Source organism: Herpailurus yagouaroundi, unplaced genomic scaffold (assembly GCF_014898765.1).
Source record: "Herpailurus yagouaroundi ecotype Mexico unplaced genomic scaffold, PumYag 183, whole genome shotgun sequence".
Lineage (NCBI taxonomy): Eukaryota > Metazoa > Chordata > Mammalia > Carnivora > Felidae > Herpailurus > Herpailurus yagouaroundi.
Window position 1 is genome coordinate 226,715 of NW_024412414.1, and position 21,326 is coordinate 248,040.

Genomic DNA, 21,326 nt, shown 5'->3' on the forward strand with positions numbered 1-21,326 from the left:
CCCCTCTGCGGGTGGAGACCAGAATGTATTGCTGGGATGTCATAAAGCCTGGGCTGAACCAAAGCATCCCAGCGCTCAGACAGTGCCAGCCCCCTTCCATTTTGGCCCCGCATGTGTGAACTCCACTCACTGTAGGGTGTTAGTCTATTTCTGTAGTCACCTGCCAGGACTGGGGTGACGGACCCACCCCTCAGGGCCCCCTGACCCTTCACCTAGCTCCCTCCATGCCCTCACCCCCATGGCGGCTGTGTAATTCCTCAACTGCCAAGAACCTGACGTCCTCACAGATTCAGACAACCACCTGGCTGTCACCCGTAGTCCTGGACCCAGAGCAGTGCCCCAGCCAGTTGCCACCTCGCTATGGAGGGGAGTCACCGGAGTGACAGCTTTAAGATGCACACGCCCTCGAGGGGCACAGGGTGACGATCTGCTGAGGCCTACGGGGCACAGCCTCTCTTGGCTGTGGACTTACATTAAACCCTTAGCAAAGAAAGGGAATCACTTGTCAATGAGAATTCTGTCCTTTTAAACTTTTTTTTCCCCAATATTTTTCTGAATTTGCTATTGGTTATCAACCCTCCAGGAATCCCTCCCTACACACATATGCACGTGTGTAGACGCAGGCAATTTCAAAAACCCCGGGGCGCCCCCACCCGCAGACTCTGCGTGTTGCGTGCCCAGATTTTGCAACCATCAAGATAGCCCTTTTTCTGCATGTGAATGGCCAAGCATGACCAGGGCCTTTGACTTTTCCTCCCTGGCCCTCCTACTCCACTCAGGCCTCTTTGCTCAAACATCACCTCCTCCAAGAGGCCTTCTCTGATCCCGTAAGGCAGAACCTCTACCTGCCATCACTTTGTACGTAGTCATTTGTTTCTGTCGCCACAACTAGAATGAAGTTGTTACCGGCTAGCTGTGTGACCGCAAGCAGGTTAACCTCTAGGAGGCTCAGTCTCTGCATTCTGTAAAATGGGTATACAAGAACTTGCACCTCGTGGGATTACCACAGAGATTCAAGGAGTTGGGGGCAGGGGGTGCCTGGGTGGCTCAGTCGGTTAAGCCTCTGATCTTGACTTTGGCTCAGGTCATGATCTCATGGTGTGTGAGTTGGAGACCCACGTCGTGCTCTGTGCTGACAGTGCAGAGCCTGCTTGGGATTCTCTCTTTCCCTCTCTGTCTCAAAATAAGTAAATAAATTTTTTAAAAAAGAGATTCAAGGGAATGTGAATGAAAGCCCCAAATACACGTCCAGCAACACGGGCTCAATAAATGACCTGAGCTAGGGCACCTGAGTGGCTCAGTCATTTGAGTGTCAGACTTCAGCTCAGGTTGTGCTCTCTCGGTTCCTGAGTTTGAGCCCTGCATCAGGCTCTGCACTGACAGCTCAGAGCCTGCTTCGGATCCTCTGTGCGGTCTCTGCCCCTCTCCCACTCGCAGAATGTTCAAACATAAGTGAACATTAAAAAAAAAAAAATGGCCCGTGCTATTATCAACTATCCTTATCATCCCCATTTTACAGATGGAAAACATGAATCCCAGCAAAGTGAAGCAACGTGTCCAAGTGTATCCAGTCTGTTCCGACTGCAGACCCCCTGTTCTTCCCTGTGTGTCGATGCTACAACCAGCAAAACTTCACCGTGGGCAAAGCAGGTCACTGTAAACCCTGCCAAAGGATATTTTTTTTCCACCACCAGCCCAAAGGGAAAGACTGTGTAAAGGCACCACACGTCCCATAGTTAACAGCTGCCAAACTATGAATTACCACCTTCGCGTGCAATCCTCCTCCCATTCAGGCATAAACGGGCCAGAGAATTCTGTGCCAGGGAGAAAGGTTAATAATCACCACTGCTAACGAAGGACGCTCATAAATCATAAGGGCTCCTCAGTGGATGTCAGAGCACAGATACTTGAAGGGGCAAAGCCAGAGAGGAGAGGGCCTGTGCACGTCAGAACAGACGTCTACTCCGGGCCTCAGTCTCCTGATTTGCAGAACCAAGAGGGTGAGTCTAAACATCCAGAGGCCCTTAGCGCGGACGGTTTACATTTCTAGCAGATGGAACGCACGTGCCCCTTCACAGGATACTCACGCTTGGTCTAGGACCAAAAGACAGCAGGAGAGAGGCGGGGTGGTTGGAAGTGAAGGCCCCACTTCCCCCGGCTATCCCAGCAGCTCCGGGGTCATCGTGTTCAGCCGTACTGAACGGCTCCATCGTAGGAACGGGGAGCCGGGGGGGGGGGTCCTCACACCCGGGCACTGGGGGCTCCCAGAGAGTAACCTGCACGGGGGTCAAGGGTCTCCAGATCCCTGCAGCAGACAAAAGCTGAAGAGTACCTGGGGTGCGGACCGCGGAGGGAATTAGGTAGCCAGCAAGCACAAGGCCTCCATAGTCCAAACAGACGGAGGAAGGTACATGTAAGTCGGGGGTGGGGGCCAGAGCTGAGCGGTGCCCATCTTATGTGTGGACCTGATTTTGTCCTCCCCTGACCTTCACCAGCTGCCCACTGCTGGGTGAGAACAGAATAAATATCTAGCCCCTAGCCCAGCATTCAAAACCCTCCTTGATCTGACCCAGGGAGATTTCCCAGCCTCTCATCTCACCCGAGATATACCATTTCCAGTGCTCTCAGCAGCCAAGCTTCCTGCCTCCATGCCCTCCTTCTCTTTCTGTGTTCACTGGTGACCTGTTCCCCTCGGGACTCCTCCTTATCTCTGTCATGCTCATGGCAGTTGTCTGAGCAGCTGCCTCCCCCACAGACCAGTGGCCACCCAGGGCACAGTATGGGACTTCACCCGGGATCTCTGTCTCCCCAGCCTGGACTGTACCAACAAAGTGCCCAGGGACAATCTGCAGGGTAAATTGACGGATGGACAAGCAAACAGTCACTGATAGTTGCTTTCCTAGTTTCTATGCTCCCCTCTTCCTTAAAGAAAAGAACCCTCATTTTGTCAGGGTAGAAAAGTATCTAGCTAAAATATTTCCCGGTCTCTGTTGAAGCTAGGTATGGCCAATGGATTTAGTTCTGGCCAGTGAGATGCAGGTAGAAACTGTTCTTTTAAACTCCTGACAAGGCTACTACAAGAAGCTAACTTAGCTGAAAGGAAAGCTCTTTCCTCTTTTAGCTATGTGGGATACAGATGTGATAGCTGGAGCTCCAGCAGCTATTTTAGACTGTGAGACAAACTTGGGGATGAAAGCCACATACTAGAATGAGGAAAGACAGAAACCTAGGTCCCTGATACTATGGAACTGTCACACTAACCCCAGGCAAGACCTCTCACGTGAAAGAAAAATAAACTCTCTTTTGGCTAAGACACTGTTTTAGATTTTGTTACATGTAAATAAACCTGATCTTAACTGTTATCAAGACAGAAGAAAGATAAAAAAAAGAAAGTCATATCTTTCTCCTACAGTTTGTCTAGTCAGGAAGCCTTGACTGGGGACACGTCTACATTATCTTCACCCTTAATCCCACCTCAGGACAGTGAGCTCAGTCGGTGCCCTCTGATGCTTCAGCCACACACCCCAGATAATTGGGATGTCTGGTCATGAAGCAAGCACCCAGGAAGAGCCCTGAAGAATCTCTCCTCAGGGTCCTAGGGAAACCGCACCTCATGGAAGGCTCTGGCAGGGGTTCCTCAAGAGTGACTGACGCCATCTTAGGGAGGTCGATCGTCTTGAAACCTGTTCTCTGAGCCCTCAGTGCTTCCTGATCAGTGAGGGGATCCCGACTTCCTAATTTTACATTGCCACCCTCCCTTCTACTACCCTCCCTATCACCCTCTCCTTCCTTACTTTTTCCACGGTATGCATTGGCTTATTACTGTCTCCACCTCTGTCTCTGCTAGAATGTCAGCTCGTGAGGGCAGGGATTTCTGTGTGTTTTTTGCTCTGTTGTATCCCTAAGGTGTAGAGCCGGGACTGGTGTAGTGGGTATTCATATAAATTTTGGTGGTGGGGGGCGGGGGGGTCAGGAGACCTGGCTCCAGTCCTGGCTGGTCAGCCTGGACACATTTGCCCACTCATTCATTCTAAACAAAACAACCCTTCTCAAATAATACCCACTTCTGGGTATTTAACCACAGGAAAGGAAAACACTAACTCAAAAAGATATCTGCACTCCCATGTTCATTATAGCGTTATTTACAATAGCCAAGATACGGAAATAACTTAAGTGTTCATTGATGGATGAATAAAGATGATACACACACACACACACACACACACACACACACACACAGAGGAATATTATTTAACCATAAAAAAGAAGGAAATCTACTATTTGCAACACCATGGATGGACCTTGAGGGCATTATGCTAAGCGAATTAAGTCAGACAGAGTAAGACAAGCACTGTATGATCTCACTGATAAGTGTAATCTTAAAAAAAAAAAAAAGAAAGAACTCATAGATACAGAGAATAGATTGGTGGTTGCTGCGGAGAGGTGTGGGGCAGGAAATGGGTGAAGGGAGTCAAAAGGTAGAAACTTCTAGTTATAAAATAAATAACTCACGGGGATGTAATGCACAGCACGAAGCCTGCAGTTAATAATACCGTATTGTATATTTGAAAGTTGCTAAGAGTAGATCTCAAAAGTTGTCACCACAAGAAAAAGATGTGTACCTTCGGTGCGGGATATTAACCAGACTTACTGCGGCGATCATTTCACAATATACACAAATATTGAATCATTATGTCATACACCTGAAACTAATATAATGTTATATGTCAATTATACCTCGATTGAAAAAAAAAAAAAGGAAAAAAAAAACCCGTTGGTGGTTATCTGCTCTGTATCAGACACCATGCTCCAGGCTAGGGTTTCAGAGGTGAAAGGCTCCAATCTCACGGACCCTGCTTCTAATGGGTGAGAGAAACATGGGGGAAGAAAACATGTTGCCGAAAACCAAGGGGACCAGAACTGTCCTGCAGGCTGGAGCTGGGGGTCAGGGAAATGTAAGCCCTGACTGTCCCAGCCCGGGAGGCCCCTGGGAGGCCTCCCGGGACAACCGTTTTGCCCCCTGAAGGGGGAGCTGACTCACCCTCTCTGGGCCTCCTGTGTGAGAGGCAGGCTTTGCATTAGGTCCACTTCCTGCGGCGGGGCCTGCGTGAAGCCTTCCCATCCACCCTTGGAGGAAGGTCTGGTTCTCTTTCATCTGTATTTTAAACTAACCCTTACTGAGCACTCACTACCTCCCAGGCACTGTTCTAAGCCCCTCTCATTCACTAGCCCCGCTAATCCACACCATAACCCTATGATTTAGGTGCTGTATTAGCCCCATTTTACAGGTAGGGAAACAGAGGCCCAGAAAATTAAACTAGTCAATGCCACCGATTGGTGTCAGACCTGGATTCAAACTCGGCAGTCAGTGTCAAAGCCGAGGCAGTGAGTTCTGAGCTCTGAAGGCCTCTTGCCACAGAGAGATGAAGGGGGACTCACACACCAGCTGGGTACCTGATGTCAGGCAGGCACCAGAATCTTCTGCAGACAGCATTTCATCCCCACAGATGTCAACGATCACCTTCCGCCATCAGGGAGGCCCTGCTCTTTCTACACACTTCCTGATTTCAGCTTGATGACGAGAGGGAGCGGAAGCTATTCCAAAAGCTATTCTAACCAATCAGGGTTTAAAAAAAATTTTTTTTTTATGTTCTATTGTATATTTCAGAGAGAGAGAGACAGAGTATGAGCAGGGGAGGGGCAGAGAGAGACAGAATCGGAAGCAGGCTCCAGGCTCCGAGCTGTCAGCACAGAGCCCGACGCGGGACTCAAACTCATGAACAGTGAGATCATGACCTGAGCCGGAGTCAGACACTCAACCGACTGAGCCACCCAGGCGCCCCACCAATCGGGTTTTAATACAAATTTGCCTGAGCAACTGAATTATTTGCATCAAGGGGAAGAGGTGGGCTCACCTTGAGGGGCAGGTAGGCAGCGATGGTGATCCGGGCACTCAGGTGGATGTGGCCATGTTTGTAGCTCACGAGGAGTGTGGTGTAGCCCTGGGCCTCCGCTCTCACCTTGACCCCGCTGCAGTGCTCAGACCCTGGCTGCAGCCTCCCTGTAAGAAGAGAACCAAACGATCCCTGTGAACTTGCCTTTGCCAAGAAAAACATGACAGGCTGACAGCCCCTCTTTCATCCTGGGCTTGATACACAATCTAACTTTTTTAACTGAAAAATCTGAACTGGGGCGCCTGGGTGGCTCAGTCGGTTAAGCGTCCGACTTCGGCTCAGGTCATGATCTCACGGTTCGTGGGTTCGAGCCCCGCATGGGGCTCCGTGCTGACAGCTCAGAGCCTGGAGCCTGCTTTGGACCCTGTGTCTCCCTCTCTCTCTGTCCCTCCCCCAGTCACGCTCTGTCTCTCTGTCTCAAAAATAATAAACATTAAAAAAAATTTTTTTTTAAATCTGAAGTATAATTCCCATACCAAAATACACTTATCATAAGCATACCATTCATAATGATTTTTTTCCCCCACCAACTGAACACACCCTGTATCTAGAGAAACACTATGACCTGTATCCCTGAATCTCCCATAGATCTTTCTGGTCACTAGCCCTCCCCAGAGGAAAACCACTGTCACCTGACTTCTAACAGCTTAATTTTGCTGGCTTCTATATTTTACATGAAGGGAGTCACTGAGCATAAACTCCTGTGCGTCTATCCTCTTAAGCTCAACACTGGTGGTGAGAGCTCTCCTTACACTTTGCACAATGTACATCTTTTATCCGCATTTGTAAATATGACTTCACTGCATGAATACGTAGCAACCGATTTCCCCATGCTACTGCAAACATCTGGGTTGTTTGCAGAGTGGGGCTTTGAAGCAGGGTGCTGCTGTGAACACATATGCGGGTTTTCTGGGGTGGACGCATTTCGGCATTTCTGCTGGGCGTATCCCTAAGAATCCGGTATCTTCACCCCTAGTCCTTATTCCCCAGGAGCATGGGTATGTTTGTATATCATCATCACTGCCAAATATGTTCCCTAAAATGGTTACATCAAGCTATACTGTTCCTAGTTGCTGCACAGCATCCCTGCCAATACTTGGTATTTTCCACAATTTTTAAAAAAGGCATTCTAGTGGGAGTGTAATGGTATTTTATTGTTTTGTTTCCAAACATTTAGAAAAAAATTCTGTGAAACCCCACATACCCATCCCCTAGATTCTACAATGAATATTTTGCTATCTTTCTCCTACTGCATATCCATCCATCTACCCACTGATCTTATTTTTTTTATGCATTTAAAAGTAAGTTGCAGGCTTCAGTACACTTCATTCCAAACGCTTTAGCATACATATAATTATCCACAGTCCGATATTTCTTCATGGTTCTCTTTCCCGAAGGTCAAATTTACACATAGTGAAATAGTACAGATCTTAAGTGGACCATGCCATGAGTTCTGACAGACGCGTCTAACCTCTACCAAGATGTGGGACACGACCTATCCCCACGGTTCCCTCCTGCTCCTTCTCAGGCAATCCCCGCTCACCCCTTTCCCTGGAAGCAAGCACTATGGCATTCGTTTTACATCATGGTTTAAGGGTTTTGGGGTTTTATTAAATAATAATTTTATTGAACTATAACTCACATGTCACAGAATCACCCATTTATTTTTTTTAGCTTTTTTTTAATGTTTGTTTATTTTTGAGAGAGAGAGAGAGAGAGAGAGAGAGAGAGAGAGAGAGAGAGCGCATGACCAGGAGTGGGGCAGAGAGAGAGAGGGAGACACAGAATCCGCAGCAGGCTCCAGCCTCCGAGCTGTCAGCACAGAGCCCGGTGCGGGGCTCGAACTGATGAACCACGAGATCATGACCCAGGCCGAAGTCTGACGCTTAACTGACTGAATCACCCAGGCCCCCCCAGAATCACCCATTTCGAGTGCACACAGAATTCAGTGGTTTTTTAACACGTTCACAGAGTTGGGCAACTACCACCACTAATTCTAGAACATCTCATCTCCCAAAACGAAACCTGCACCCATGGCCAGTGGCGCCCTCCCCTCTCCAGTCCCCGGCAGCCACTGCTGTACTTTCCGTCTCTCTCTCCATGGAGATCGGTGTGCCCCCCACTGCACGTCAATGAAGTGCATTCTTTGGGTCTGGCGGCTGTCACGCAGCATGTTTTTGAAATTCATCTATGCTGTCCCATAATCAGTAAGCCGGTTCCTTTTTATGGCGGAATACTGTGCTGCGAGGGTGTCCCACAGTCAGTCTGCTCATCCATTCACCAGCTGAGGAGCACTGGCGATGTTTCCAGGTTGGGGCGATCATGGAACAGAGCACGCTGTTGTGTCAATGGCCACCACTGTGGCCAGGGCAGAAGTCCCCGCAGTGCCAGGAAGGGTGGGCTATAGAGTCCACGGGCAGAGCCCACGAGCCCCGGAAAACTGCAGCTCTGCCCAGTGGGCCTGTGTCCACAATCACACACAGCGAATAGGGCAATGCTAGGTCTGAGTGTGGACCTGCTGGCTTCCGGTCGGGTTCAGAGAGGCTGGGAGAATGCTCTCCTGGACTCGGCCCTGAAGATGAGACAGGACGCCGGGTCCTCTGCAGAGCTGGGAGGTGGGTGCTGGGGAGTGGGGGCGGGGCGGCCTGAGCGTGAGGCCCTCTGCCCCCTGCCCCAGCCTGCCTGGTGTAGAGACTCAGCACTCCCCGAGTGCCAGGCTCTCCCGTCCCACGACCTCCGCCCTGACCTGGGGCCGAACTTGGAACGTATCACTCCCTCTGCGCTCTCTGGCTCCTGACCTACTCTTCCTGCTTCTCAGAACACTCTTCTCCTTCAGGTTCAGCTCTCACTTCATTTAAGCAGCCTTCCCAGACATCCCCAAACTGGCTTAGGCACCCAACTTCTGCACGTTTCTGCCGAGGAAGATGTTCAGGTTTTCCTGCCGAGTGCACGCCCAGGGGTGGGACAGAACTCACGGTCCCTGTGCTCGCCCGCCGGCCCACTCTGTCCCAGGCACGGTAAATGCCTGTGGAACCACCTGTCTTGGTTGTTGGTGGGGCATGAAGGAGACACCACGCGTCTCGTGTTCACCGGGAACCCCCCAGAGCACAGCACTTGCTAGGTGCTCAGCGAACAGGCTGCTGAAAACCAGCCGAGGCTGGGAGCAGAGCAAGGGCCAGGGCGGAGCAGGAGCCCAGGTGTCGCAGCACCCCGCCAAGCCCGGAGCCCTGGGGCTCCATCAAAGGCTTGCAATGGTGCCCACGACCAAAGAGCTTCCAAGGGGGCTTCAGCGATGAGGACAAGGAGGAAATGGGACCCCAGCTGCCAACTCCAGCAGGAAGAAAGTGGAGCCCCAAACTCACCGAGAGGGGTCTTGGGGCCTGGGGCTGCAGCCACTGAGGGACCCATCACGTGTCCTCTCAACCAGGCAATCTCACCTGAGACAGACAGACAGAGAAGGAAGCCTAGCGTGGGGATACATCTGCCCCCTAGCACCTGTTCCATGAGCCTCCTGGGCCCCAGACAGATGTCACTCAACCCGCTGGCCCCACCTGGTCACTGGCCCCACAGGTCCTCTGGACGCCTGCATCTCTGTGGCTAGGCTAGGCTCCAGGCTGGAAGGTATGTATTTCTCATATAGCCTGGACCCTATACGCGAGGCTTCACCAAGCCACACATACTCTACACCAAGGGACATTCCAGGAGCTTTCTGAGGGAAATTTTGACGCCACGGGTGTTGGTCTCGGCTGCCACCTTCAGAACCAATCTCCCTGAAACATGCTTCTTGTGCTGGGCTGAGGGACATTCGTTCGTAACCCTCACAGCTAGTGAGGAGCGGGTATCCCTATTTTACCCATAAGGACTTTAGGTTCAGAGAGGCTGGGCAACTTGTCCACCATCACACAGCCAATGTGAGGAAGAAGTGATGCTCAGACCCATAGCTGTGAATCCCAAACTTGTCCCCCATTCCCAGGACCTCCTGGGTGCCAAGCCGGTGCCTGGGCCGCGGCCTACAGGCTCCCCTCCCGGACACACGTCGGGGGCAGCGCAGGGGGGGCAGCTCCTCTCCTGCCTCCGCGGGCCTCTCTCTCCCTCACGCGGAGGTCTTTACCCCAGGCGGCTGACCCCCGAGGCCCTGCCCACCTGTTACTTCCAACCCCTCCCCAAACCTTCCTCCCTCACTGGATTGTCAGTCCTTGGCTTTCTTCATCCACAGGAATCCCCTCGCTGCCCCGTCTCCACCTCTCAGGGGATGATGGCTCCACGGTCAGTGTCAGACACACCCAGGTCTATATCCCACCCTCGCCTGTGCCCTTGTGTGACCTTGAGCAGCTAGCTAGTGAAGAGCAGCTCCCTGTCTCTTCATCTGACACGTGGTGGGTATCCTGAGTACCTACTGCAAATAGGCAGTGGGCCAACCACAGCCCGCCCTCCCACGAAGTCTGATGAGTCACACACACACAGTGAGTGCTTACTCTGCACCTGGTGGGGTTGACGTTCTTAAAACTGACTGCCACTGCCACCATTACCACCGACATCACCACCGAAGCCCCGCGGGGCAAGCCAAAGAGGAAAGGTCAATGTGCATTGAGGGGTGGACACGCTTCATGCCACCAAGGTGTCAGGATTCTGTCACCAGCCAAAGTCCCTACCGACAGCGATCCCGAGTACCTACTGCAAATCCAGGCACTGCAATGGACACGAGGACATGCGATTCTATTTAAGATGACACCCATTTTAGAGATGTGGCAACTGAGGGCTCCCAAAGCCCAATGACAGGGTGGGTCACACGATGAGCAGGAGCCGGACCAGACCACTGCTGATGGTGGACAAGGGGACACATGTCATTCCTCGTGCTATGACCCGCCCCGCTGTCTCAAGCCCTCCAGTGGGCAATCGGGGGCAGCCTCTGTTGACAACTTAGGCATTCTGTCTGGTGCCCACTCATCAGTGCTGGCTCACCTGGGAGTGGCTGGAACACGCCCTGGTTCTCCACCTCGATCGCCAAGTCGAAATGGGAGCAGTCGCTCAGGGTGACCACCTCGTCGGCCCCACCAGGAATGAGGCCGTTGATCCTCAGCGGCAGCTCCAAGGTCTGGCCCACGCGTGCCTCCACCTGGCATGGCGCGAACTCCATGCTGCTGGGCTCGATCACGTACACCTGCGGGACAGCGGCGTGGACTGAGGTCATCGGGCTCCGCAGGAGAGGAAGGGCCTGTGCTAGTGTTTCCTAAGAGCTGCCATGCACTGGGCACTGAGGACACGTCAGTGAGGAGACTGAGCTGGGAGGACAGGTGTGTGCAGTGAATTGGGGGACAGAGCTGTCAGGGAAGGCCGCTCTGATAAGGTGACCCAGGAGCTCAGACCTGAGAGCCATGTCAGACGCAGCCAGACAGAAGTGTAGGGGGAAAACATTCCGGGAAGCAGAGACAGTCGGTGCAAAGGTCCTGAGCCACGTACCAGCTCAGCTTGCTGGAGGAATATAAAGAAGGCCACAATACAGGGTGAGAGAGGCATCATCATCCACAGATGACACTTCTATAAAACAAAACTTGTTACACTCCAGGTTCTGTTCTAAAAACCCTGCTAATTCATTCAGTGCTCTCAGGCTCTTTGTTAAGATTTTATTAGCCACCTCTACTTGAGAAAACCTGGACGGTGGGTCTGGGCCGGGCAGCCTGGCCTCTGGGGCCATTACACAGTCTCTCGAGGAACCGTCCCCAGGCTGCTGAGCAACTGGATGAAAGGTGGCACGTTTACTGAGATTAAAGAAACTCAGGGGGAGGAGGACAGTGGTCACAGTTCATCCATAATTTGATAATCATGCTATAGCTAAAGGGCCTCGGTTACGACCCTTTTTACGTGAGAATGAGATAGATCCTTAGGAGTGTGTGTGTGTGTGTGTGTCTATGTGGACCCAGATATAAAGACCAGGACAACCTGTCCATCCACGTCCCAAATAATATACGAGCAGGTTGAGACTGGACACGCTGTGTAAGGAGCTTTGACTTCTGCCTAAGTGAAGTCATAGAGGTAGGTGGAGGTCAGGGTCAAGGTCAGGAAGTCAGAAGGCCAAGGTGGGTGGCAGTGACTCATACCCACCACGCACGGCCTTCGCCACGTGAGTTGGTCCTGCACCACCTGGGGTCAACAGCCAGGTGCAGGGCTCCAGTACAGAGAAGGAAATGAGTCAGAGCCAGGTCTCATGGAGTCTGGGGCCTCCCTTTGACCATGAATTTGCCAACGCTCAGCGGCACTTCTGACTTGGAGATTTCATTCCTTTCAGGTCTGAGGACTTTTCTAGAACGACCCCTTGGTTACCTCATGTCTTCTGTGTTCCCTGGTCCCCCTTCCAGAAACTCTCACTATGCTGACCCTGCCCCTTCTGGTCTCATCCCCTGCCTGGTGGGGGACGTCGCACCCATCCCCCTGCTGTGACCTGAGCTCCTCAAGGGCGGGGCTGGGGCCTGACCCCCATCCCCCTGCCGGCCACCAAAACCCAGTCCAAGACTGAGGGCCGAAGTGCTTCTGAATAAGCCTGAAGGCTGCATGTGAGGAGGTGGCCTGGAAACCTCCGTCCTGCGCCTCTCCCCACCCCCAACCCCGCCCCCAAGCTGTCCGGGCCCCCGAGGTCTCACCTTCATCTCCCCAAAGTGGAGCGGGTTCTGCACGTCATGTGCCTGGATCACACTGAGTCCAGTGTTACTGCCTGTGGTCATGACGCCCTTGACGGTGACCATGGCCACCATGTGGCTTGACGAAGACCAGCTGAAGTTCCCACTCCCGCCGTGGGCCTGGGGAGGAAAACCAGTGCATCGGCCCGCCTGCCTGCCCGCGCTCTCTCTCTCTCCCTCCGTCCGTCTCTTCCTGCTGCACACTCACGCTCGCTCTCTGACTCTCACGGTCAGCGGCCTCTCACCACCTGCAGCACCAGCCGACCCCCGGCTGGAGGCCGCCTCCCCACCTCGTTCTCTCTACCGGGTCTCATTTCCGGTCCTCATACTGTGGGGGCCTTGTGGCCGACACACACACACGCACACGCCCGTGACACTGGCCCCAGACCTGGCGGCACCCCCAGACCCGAGTGGGAGGACCCTGGGCCACACGGCAAGGTCCAGGAAGCTGCTTCCCCGACCAGGCACAGGCTCCCTCCCGGCCCCCACCCCCCCCCCCCCCCCGCCCCGCTGCTAGCCATCTCCCCTGAAGTACAGGCAGTCCAGTGGCTCCCCACATCGGGGGCCAGCACCCCAAGCCCTGGATAGGGACACACCTGAGTGAACAGGCAGCAGGTGCCGGTGACAGTCGTCACGGCCAGGGAGACAGCAGGGACAGTGCTGGCCACCGGGGCTCGAGCCCCCATGGGAGTCGGTCAGTGCCCGCTGACTGAGGCCAGGTGGGCGCGTGCATATCAAAGACCGAGAACACTTGATAGATGACAGTTAGAGATGTTCTCGCCTTGAATTTCAAATTCTTTCCCAGGATATTTACACTGCTTTTGGAAAACAACCTTTTTTTTTATCAGTATTATTTTGTTTTTTAACAAAAACAAATGCTGAAGTTGAACATGCCCTCGAGGCTTTCTTTATTGTGCTTCCTTGTCTGTTGATCTGGGTTTTTGTTTTTTCTGATTGCCAAAATATGATGCTGTGACGGGCACCCCAGAAAGTAGAAAAAGCATAAAAAGTCCCCGATTTTAAATTCTCTCCGACCACTAGAAGGTAACAGTAAAAGACACAGAATAGACAAAAAGCCCTAACCCCGTGGAAACCCCCAAAGGAGCGAACCCAGATGTGGGGTGTCACAGTTACCTTTATTGTGTACTGATAGGCGCCCGTCTTTGGTTGCCATGGAAACGTCAAGATGCTCGGATAGAGGGTGATGGGGACATGAATTTCTACCTCCTGCTGGTTCCACACAGGTACCCGCAACGTGTGGACCCCTCCATCCTACAAGGGGGTGAGGGAGCTGCACGTCACCATGACAATCAGGTCATCAGAAGTTTTTGCACCCGAGCAGACCCCCACCCCTCCCCAGAGATCAGGTCACAAGGAGATTTTGTGATTGTCGGGGAGCAGGAAGGATGATGCCGGATACCCTCCAGCCTCCTCTGTCTCCATGGAGACAGCTTTCCACGGCTCTGTAACAGCCACTCAAGTAAATGCTGCCTGACTTCATCTTCACGGCACCCCAGGTGGGACGATGTGGTTATCCCACTTTAACAGGCAGGAAAACTGAGGCATGGGGCACGAAAGCAACTTGCCCAAAACCCCCAGAGCTGAAGTAAGACTGGTAGGAATCGTTGTCTGACCCCCAGGCTGTTCTCTCTGCTGCCTCTAGCTGCCTCCTCCAGGTCCGGGGCAGGTTTGTGCAGGGTAGAAAGAGATCACCCGTCACCCATGCCAATTTCCCGATCAGTAAAAACCTGCTCACACCTAAAACTGACCGGCCTTTTAAATGAAAGGACTTGGAAGGACCCAAGCAGCCAAGCGGCCAAAGGGATGCTCCTGGCTCCTGGCTGCAGCACAGCTAGACACACGGGCCCAGCGTGGTTTCCCCAACAGGGTTTCTGCCCCAATCCCAGAAGGGCAGACTCACCTTCACAGGGGCTGGCAAAGGGCAGGGGAAGAGGGGCACCCAGTATGGGGACCGGGGACAGGGAAAGCCCCAAGCCCCACCACCAGACAGCCCTCGAGAGCCCAGACGGAGGCGACCCTCACGGTACCCATGAGAGCAGCACACCAGGCTGAGCCGGGGGTCCCCGGCCTTCCAGGGCTCATGTCCGGCCTGGGAGGGCATGGGGGGGTGAACACGGAGGGAAGTGCCAACTTGCCTGGTCCACCACGGAGGTGAGGGCTGCTTCGATAGCCGTCTGGCCCTTCTTTGTCGCCCTGACGTGATGGTACGAGCCATTCTGGGAAGAAGCGAGCACCTCAAAGAACTCAGGAGGTAACACGGTGTCGATGCGGAGATTCTGGAAGGGGGGTAGGATGGGTGAGAGAGGCGCTTCTGGGACGAGTCCGGAAGTCAGAATGCAGGAAAGGAGCAAGGTCAGGCCATGGGGCCGCCTGAGGCCCAGGGGCCTCAAAACCAGCAGACGAGCTGGGCGAGGCCCCAGAACTGAGCTCTGACCACTCTGGCCTTTGAGCCCTCCCAGGCCACCCTCCCCGCAGGGCCCAGGGACCCAGCCCTCCTGCTGCGACCACCCGGTGGTGCTCAAGCCCATGTCAGCTTTCTCAGACCCTGAGGTCTCAGCAAAGAAACCACTAAACACCAAACCACAAAAAAGGTCGTGACTATCCACGAGAGCCTGACCCCCCCACCCCCAAAAAAGGGGGATCGTCAGGGTCCTTGTTCAATAACACAAAGAAAGCAATAACCTGCAAAGCTGCCTAAGGGGGAACCTTGCCTCCTTCTTCTCAAACCTCAGAAGCCGCCAGGAAGGTCCCAGATGGTCCAAATGAGGATCCTGGAAACCTCTCCTGAAGGAACAAAACGTGCCGAGACTCCTCTCCCCCCACCTATGTCTGCCATTCCTTTCTAGAGCCAGAAAGCTAAAGGATGTTGGCCTTGGTCACCTGGGACTTCCAGACAGAGTTATAGGTATTCCTGGCCCTGCAGGAAAAGATGCATCCTCAGCAGAGTGAGGTAAAGTCTCAGGCTAATGACAAGGGAGCAGGAAGGCAGACAACGCTTGCTTCCCGTCACCGCCTCCTTGGACTGTGCTGTCTGTGGCTTCCTCTCCCCACTCCAGCCCTACAGGGAGAGGGCCAGGGGTGCAGACTCCCAGGCTCACAACGTCCTGAGAGGCCCCCGGGATCCCACGGTGCTGTCTCCCATGGACCCGGCAGCACCACCAGGAATCACCGGACTCAGCTTGCCCGCGTGGGGGCCCTGCTGCTTTGGGCGCTGCTCTGGGAGACGCGTCCCACACCCCGCCGGGCCCCGAGGCAGGCACTCACGTCGGACAGGTAGACCTTGTTGCCGGACTTGTCGAGCACTTCAATGGTAATTTCATACAGGCGGCCAGTCTCCAGCACCCACCTGTCACCAGGCTGGACGGCGAACCCTACAAAACAGGCAAGCAACAAAGCCTGACCACCCGGACCACAGGGGCGTGCAGCTGAGGAAGAGGATGGTACCAGGCACCATCAGCCCCAGGGCCCCGCAGCCGCTCACAACCTGCTCTCCTCCGAGGAGAAAAAACAGCTGCTGATCATGGTGAGATCTGACGCCCACCACCAACCTGAGCCCTCAGAACCTGAGGTGATCTCTCAGATGCCCAGGACCAACCTGAGCACATCCCTCACTGGCTGCTCAAGGGCTCACTCACACTTGACCGGATGGTCCATGGATGGTCTACACTGAATCCACAGCAGGTCTACACTGTGAATCTGAGTAGGTCTGAATCTGAATCTGAATCCACATCTGAATCCACAGTAGGTCTACACTCTGAACCTGCAGTGAGTCTACACTGAATCCACAGGAGGTCTACACTGTGAATCCACAGGGAGTTTACATCTGAATCCACAGTAGGTCTACACTCTGAACCCACAGTGAGTCTACACTGAATCCACAGTAGGTCTACACTGTGAATCCGCAGGGAGTCTACATCTGAATCCACAGGTCTACACTCTGAACCCCCAGCGAGTCTACACTGAATCCACAGTAGGTCTATACTCTGAACCTGCAGGGAGTCTACATCTGAATCCACAGGAGGTCTACACTGTGACTCCACGAGTCTACACTGAATCCACAGGGAGTCTACACTGAATCCACAGTAGGTCTACACTGTGAATCTGAGTAGGTCTGAATCTGAATCTGAATCCACATCTGAATCCACAGTAGGTCTACACTCTGAACCCGCAGCGAGTCTACACTGAATCCACAGGTCTATACTCTGAACCCACAGGGAGTCTACACTGAATCCACAGTAGGTCTACACTGTGAATCCACAGGGAGTCTACATCTGAATCCACAGGAGGTCTACACTCTGAACCCGCAGCAAGTCTACACTGAATCCACAGGAGGTCTATACTGTGAACCCACAGGGAGTCTACATCTGAATCCACAGGAGGTCTACACTCTGAACCCACAGCGAGTCTACACTGAATCCACAGTAGGTCTACACTCTGAACCTGCAGTGAGTCTATACTGAATCCACAGTAGGTCTGTATCTGAACCCACAGGGAGTCTACATCTGAATCCACAGTAGGTCTACACTCTGAACCCACAGTGAGTCTACACTGAACCCACAGGAGGTCTACACTGTGAATCCGCAGTGAGTCTACACTGAATCCACAGGAGGTCTACACTGTGAATCTGCAGTGAGTCTACACTGAATCCACAGGAGGTCTACACTCTGAACCCGCAGTGAGTCTATGATCCAAATCCAAAGTGAGTCTACCTCTGAACACACAGGGAGTCTATGCTGTTAATCCGCAGGACTTCTACCCACTGAATCCCCAGTAAGTAATGCTCTGAATCCACAGGGTTTCCCTCTGAGGCCTGGCACTGAGCATTCTACCCGGGTGAGCAGCCCTCCTTCCCAGGCCTCCGGCCGTGTTCCCACACGGGGCCACACCAGCTGCTGGCTGACCCCCAAGACGCCACGCGTTTTCTCACCACACCTACGCCCGAGCTGTTACTTCGGCCAGGCTGACCTGCCTCGGAAGGAGCCACTCTGAAACACCTGCCTCGAACATCATCTCCCAGAGGCCTTTCCTCTGCACTCACATCTACTGGCTCTGGACCCCTGTCCTGTCACCATCCGTTCACACTGGTCTCTCCTGCGCGAGGACCTAAGCTTCCTCCCTCCAGAGCCCCAATGCCCAGCAGAGGCCAGACAGAGGGAAGGTACCAAGAAAACCTTTCTGAATAAATGAAGTCCCTGAGACACACAGGGCTACCCTGCCAGGTGTCACTACACGGTCAGCTGGGGGTCCGCACCAAGCAGCAAGCTCACGTGGCGGCTAACAAGAGGACCTAAGGGGTTGCCGCGTGTCAGTCAAGTGCTGTCTGGCCTGAACCAGTTCAGTACGCTCAACAAGGAGTCAACTCCGAGGAAACACAAAGGAAGCACTGTCACTGTGACCAGGGGTGACACGTGTCGCGGACATCTGCCAAGCCGCGGTCAGTTACGGCAGCCCCTGGGCCCCGGCTCTGCCCCTATAGGTCCTCCATAACTGCAGATTCCTCCCTTCCTCCCCCAAACACCTCCCCTTCCTCCCCACTGAGACTTTTACCAAGTGCCACACTGCTTTGGGGGCTCCTTTTTAACTGCGCTGCCCACTGGGGCCCCCAACCTCCAAATGGCCACAGCCACGGTTGGGTCTGGACGGAGGCTTGGAATAAAAGCCAGGAAGGGACAAAACCCTACTGACTCGACCGAAATATTTCTGTCTCTGTTGAACTGGTCACCTACCCTGACCTTGGCCTACCCTCTGCTTCTCTGTGCATCACTGGGGGAAGGACTAGGGAGCAGTGGGACAAGGACTGGCAGAGCTGGCCAGACTGAAGCACTTTCTAGGGAGCCGTTCCCTTTACTTGTATTTTTTAACTCCTATAAATAAACAACATCCAGGGGGACCCACGATGACCCAACTCACCCAGGTATCCAGGTTCAACCACGTAGATGGTGCTGTTGGGTAATCTAGAAGCACCCTGCATGCGGATACCTGAGTTCTTAATTAAGGAACAAAACATAGGAAGGAAAACAGACCGGCTGGCAGGATTCAGCTGGCTTGGATGACTTGATTACCATCTAGACATCACAGGCAAAGGAGAGGGGATGAAAGCTTGCTCGCCTGAGGCCAAATAGAACAAGGCCGTTTTCCAGAACCCAAGGGCCCAGCACACTTCCTATATGAGCAAAGGTGGATGTCTGCAAGAGACACTGGAAACCACGGGAGCAGGTCTAGGACAGGGACAACCCATGTGCCAGTGTGGAAACAGCCGCGGCCAGGTCCCTCGGATGAGGCTGCCCACGCCCAAGACGGTTCCGGAGGCGAGGAGCACGGCTCAGCTCCTGCCACCACCTCCCATCCGGGGAGCCTCTCCGGTGAGTCACCCACCGAGGTGAGCAATTCTACACGGCCGTGTTGCTATTTCGGTTCCTTCTGATTGTCAGACCTTGAGGGAAAACAGGGTTATTTTTAGCCTAGCCAAGCTTTCAGGGAGAAAAAGGGCTTCCCAACAGCAGATATCCCGCGTGGGGCACACATATGCACTTGCAGACTGGCCAGGGAAAAGGGTACTCCTGTGGCTGAGAACCAGGTTGCTCTGTCCCAGCTGCACTGCAGTGACCATCGACGTGTCCTGGTCCAAGACAGCCACGGGCCGGCTCGGGTCTCCCTCGGGGCTCGGGATGCTGTTCTGAAGCTGCAGCTCATACTGCTCGGAAGGCATTGAGAGCTCTGACCACCCGGACGGAGTCAAAAAGGGGAGACAAGAGCAAAGACGGGAAACGTTAGTAGCCAATGTGGCAGTCCCACCCCAAATCCCTGGAAGCGTCTCCCAGGGCTGCTGCTTAACAGACGGACTTTCCTTGTTTCTTCCTTCCTTTCTTTCCTTCCCTCTCTGCCCCCCCTTCCTTCCCTCCCTCCATTCCCTCCCTTCCCTCTCCCTCCCTTTCTTCCTTCCCTCCCTCCTTCTTTCCTTCCTTCCTATTTCTTTCTTTTGCTTAGCTTTCTCAATACTTTTTTTTAATTCCAGTATAGTTAACATACAGTGTTATATCTTATCAACCCTTTTAATTTTAACATTAAGCTCAATGCCTGTGGAGAAAGCTGACACTCTCCATGAATTTTCAGAGACAATCAGTTTTTCAGTGACTGCTGTAAACTGCCTTTTTTTTTTTTTTTTTTTTTTTTTTTTTTTAATGAAGCACGGCTTCCGACTCCAATTGCAGACTGCTTACAGAATACAGGAGTTAAATGAACTCTATTACTGCACTAAGGGTCCAGCATGGGGCTCACTGGATCTGTGCGTCCTCTGGGAGTTTCCAAAAAGGCACCAATCCGTGGTTTCCCACCAGGTTTTGGGAGCTCAGTCTAGAATTCTCTCTGTTGCCATCCTGCCCATCCATCAATGCTTCCCCTCTCTGTGTCATGTTGTAGAAGAGAACTCGCTCATTCTGGACCAGGATGAAAAACAATTTCCCCAAGGACATAAGGGGTTCCACAAAAGCCACCACCCCTGCATCCATTTTCCACACTACGGTAGTGGCCACGAGCACTTTTGATACAAATGGCTGCCACTGACCACAAAATTGAGATGCGGCAGGACTGCGCCTGGTGTTTGATGTGCACATTACCCCATTTTATCCCACAACAACCCTTGAAACAGCCACTACTGATGCCCACACCCTCAAGATGGTGGTGCTGCAGAAGTCAGGACAAGAAGCCCGCCGGAGGTCCCACAGCAGGCAGCGGCAGAGCTGGGATTCAAGCCAAAGAGACCACAAGCACTTTCACATGACTTCTCCCTGGTCCGTCAAATTTCCTACCCGGCAACCCACTCGTGGAGCCTGTAGGTGCTGCCACGTCCCCGCCCTCCGGCAAGAGAGAGAAAAGAGAAAGCAGAGAGCTGCTGACAGCATCCCTGCTTGTTGCTCATCTCTGGGTCCCGGCTCAGGGCCTTGCCACGGGAGGCGTCCAGGACAAGGACCAGGAGGAATTGCAGCTCGAGCATCCTTCAGAAACCCCAAGGATTCCAATGGGAACTCTAAAAGGGAGGCAACTGGTCTATTTCCTGTCTTAGGGTATCTTCTGTGTGTTCCAGTAAGCCCCCAAGAACTTGCTCTCAAGCAGAGACTCTCAAAGTGTGGTCCCTGGACCATCTGCGTCACCTGCCAACTACAAATGACTGGCCCCACCCCAGAGCTTCTGGATCAAACTCTGGGGGCCCAGTGCTCAGAGTTTGAACAGGCTCTCCAGGGGACTCCAGTGCACACTAGAACTGAGAATCCCTTAGCGAACACACAGCCCATTTCTTGTGTCTAACTGGGGGAAGCCCAGCCAAGCTGGGCAGTGATGCTTGCAGACCACATGTTCAGAAATTAGCAGCAGCACGTCAAGGATCCATGCCATGATAAAATAATGCCGCTGCTCAATAGAGCAGTATTACTTCATGTTGTTTTATGAAGCACTAGCTCCCTCCCTTATTTAAAGTTCTCCAAGCGAATAGGCCATTTTGGGAAGGGAATATACTGATTCTCGCAAGATCTTGCACGACGACATATTTACAAAAGCCTAAGACAACGAAAATAAGGGGCTTGTCTGACCCCTTAAACACCTCTTACAAACACAGAACTAGCTGCTTCTAAGAGGCACTGAATACTAAGGGTCACTATCTGTCTGGAAACATAGGAAGGTT

At 53.1% G+C, this 21,326-nt stretch overlaps 1 protein-coding gene across 4 annotated transcripts in view; it reads right to left on the bottom strand.

Annotated features, from left to right (window-relative positions):
• Positions 1-21,326, bottom strand: part of NUP210 (nucleoporin 210) — a 109,177-nt gene that overhangs the window by 54,416 nt on the left and 33,435 nt on the right. For all 4 annotated transcript variants that reach the window (XM_040491859.1, XM_040491858.1, XM_040491860.1 and 1 more), the window contains exons 7-14: positions 19,208-19,366; positions 18,560-18,628; positions 15,914-16,020; positions 14,785-14,925; positions 13,763-13,900; positions 12,593-12,748; positions 10,917-11,115; positions 5,916-6,061 (exon numbers count right to left, since the gene is read on the bottom strand). In XM_040491859.1, the coding sequence (XP_040347793.1) occupies positions 5,916-6,061; positions 10,917-11,115; positions 12,593-12,748; positions 13,763-13,900; positions 14,785-14,925; positions 15,914-16,020; positions 18,560-18,628; positions 19,208-19,366 (1,115 nt within the window). The remainder of the gene's footprint in view (positions 1-5,915; positions 6,062-10,916; positions 11,116-12,592; positions 12,749-13,762; positions 13,901-14,784; positions 14,926-15,913; positions 16,021-18,559; positions 18,629-19,207; positions 19,367-21,326) is intronic.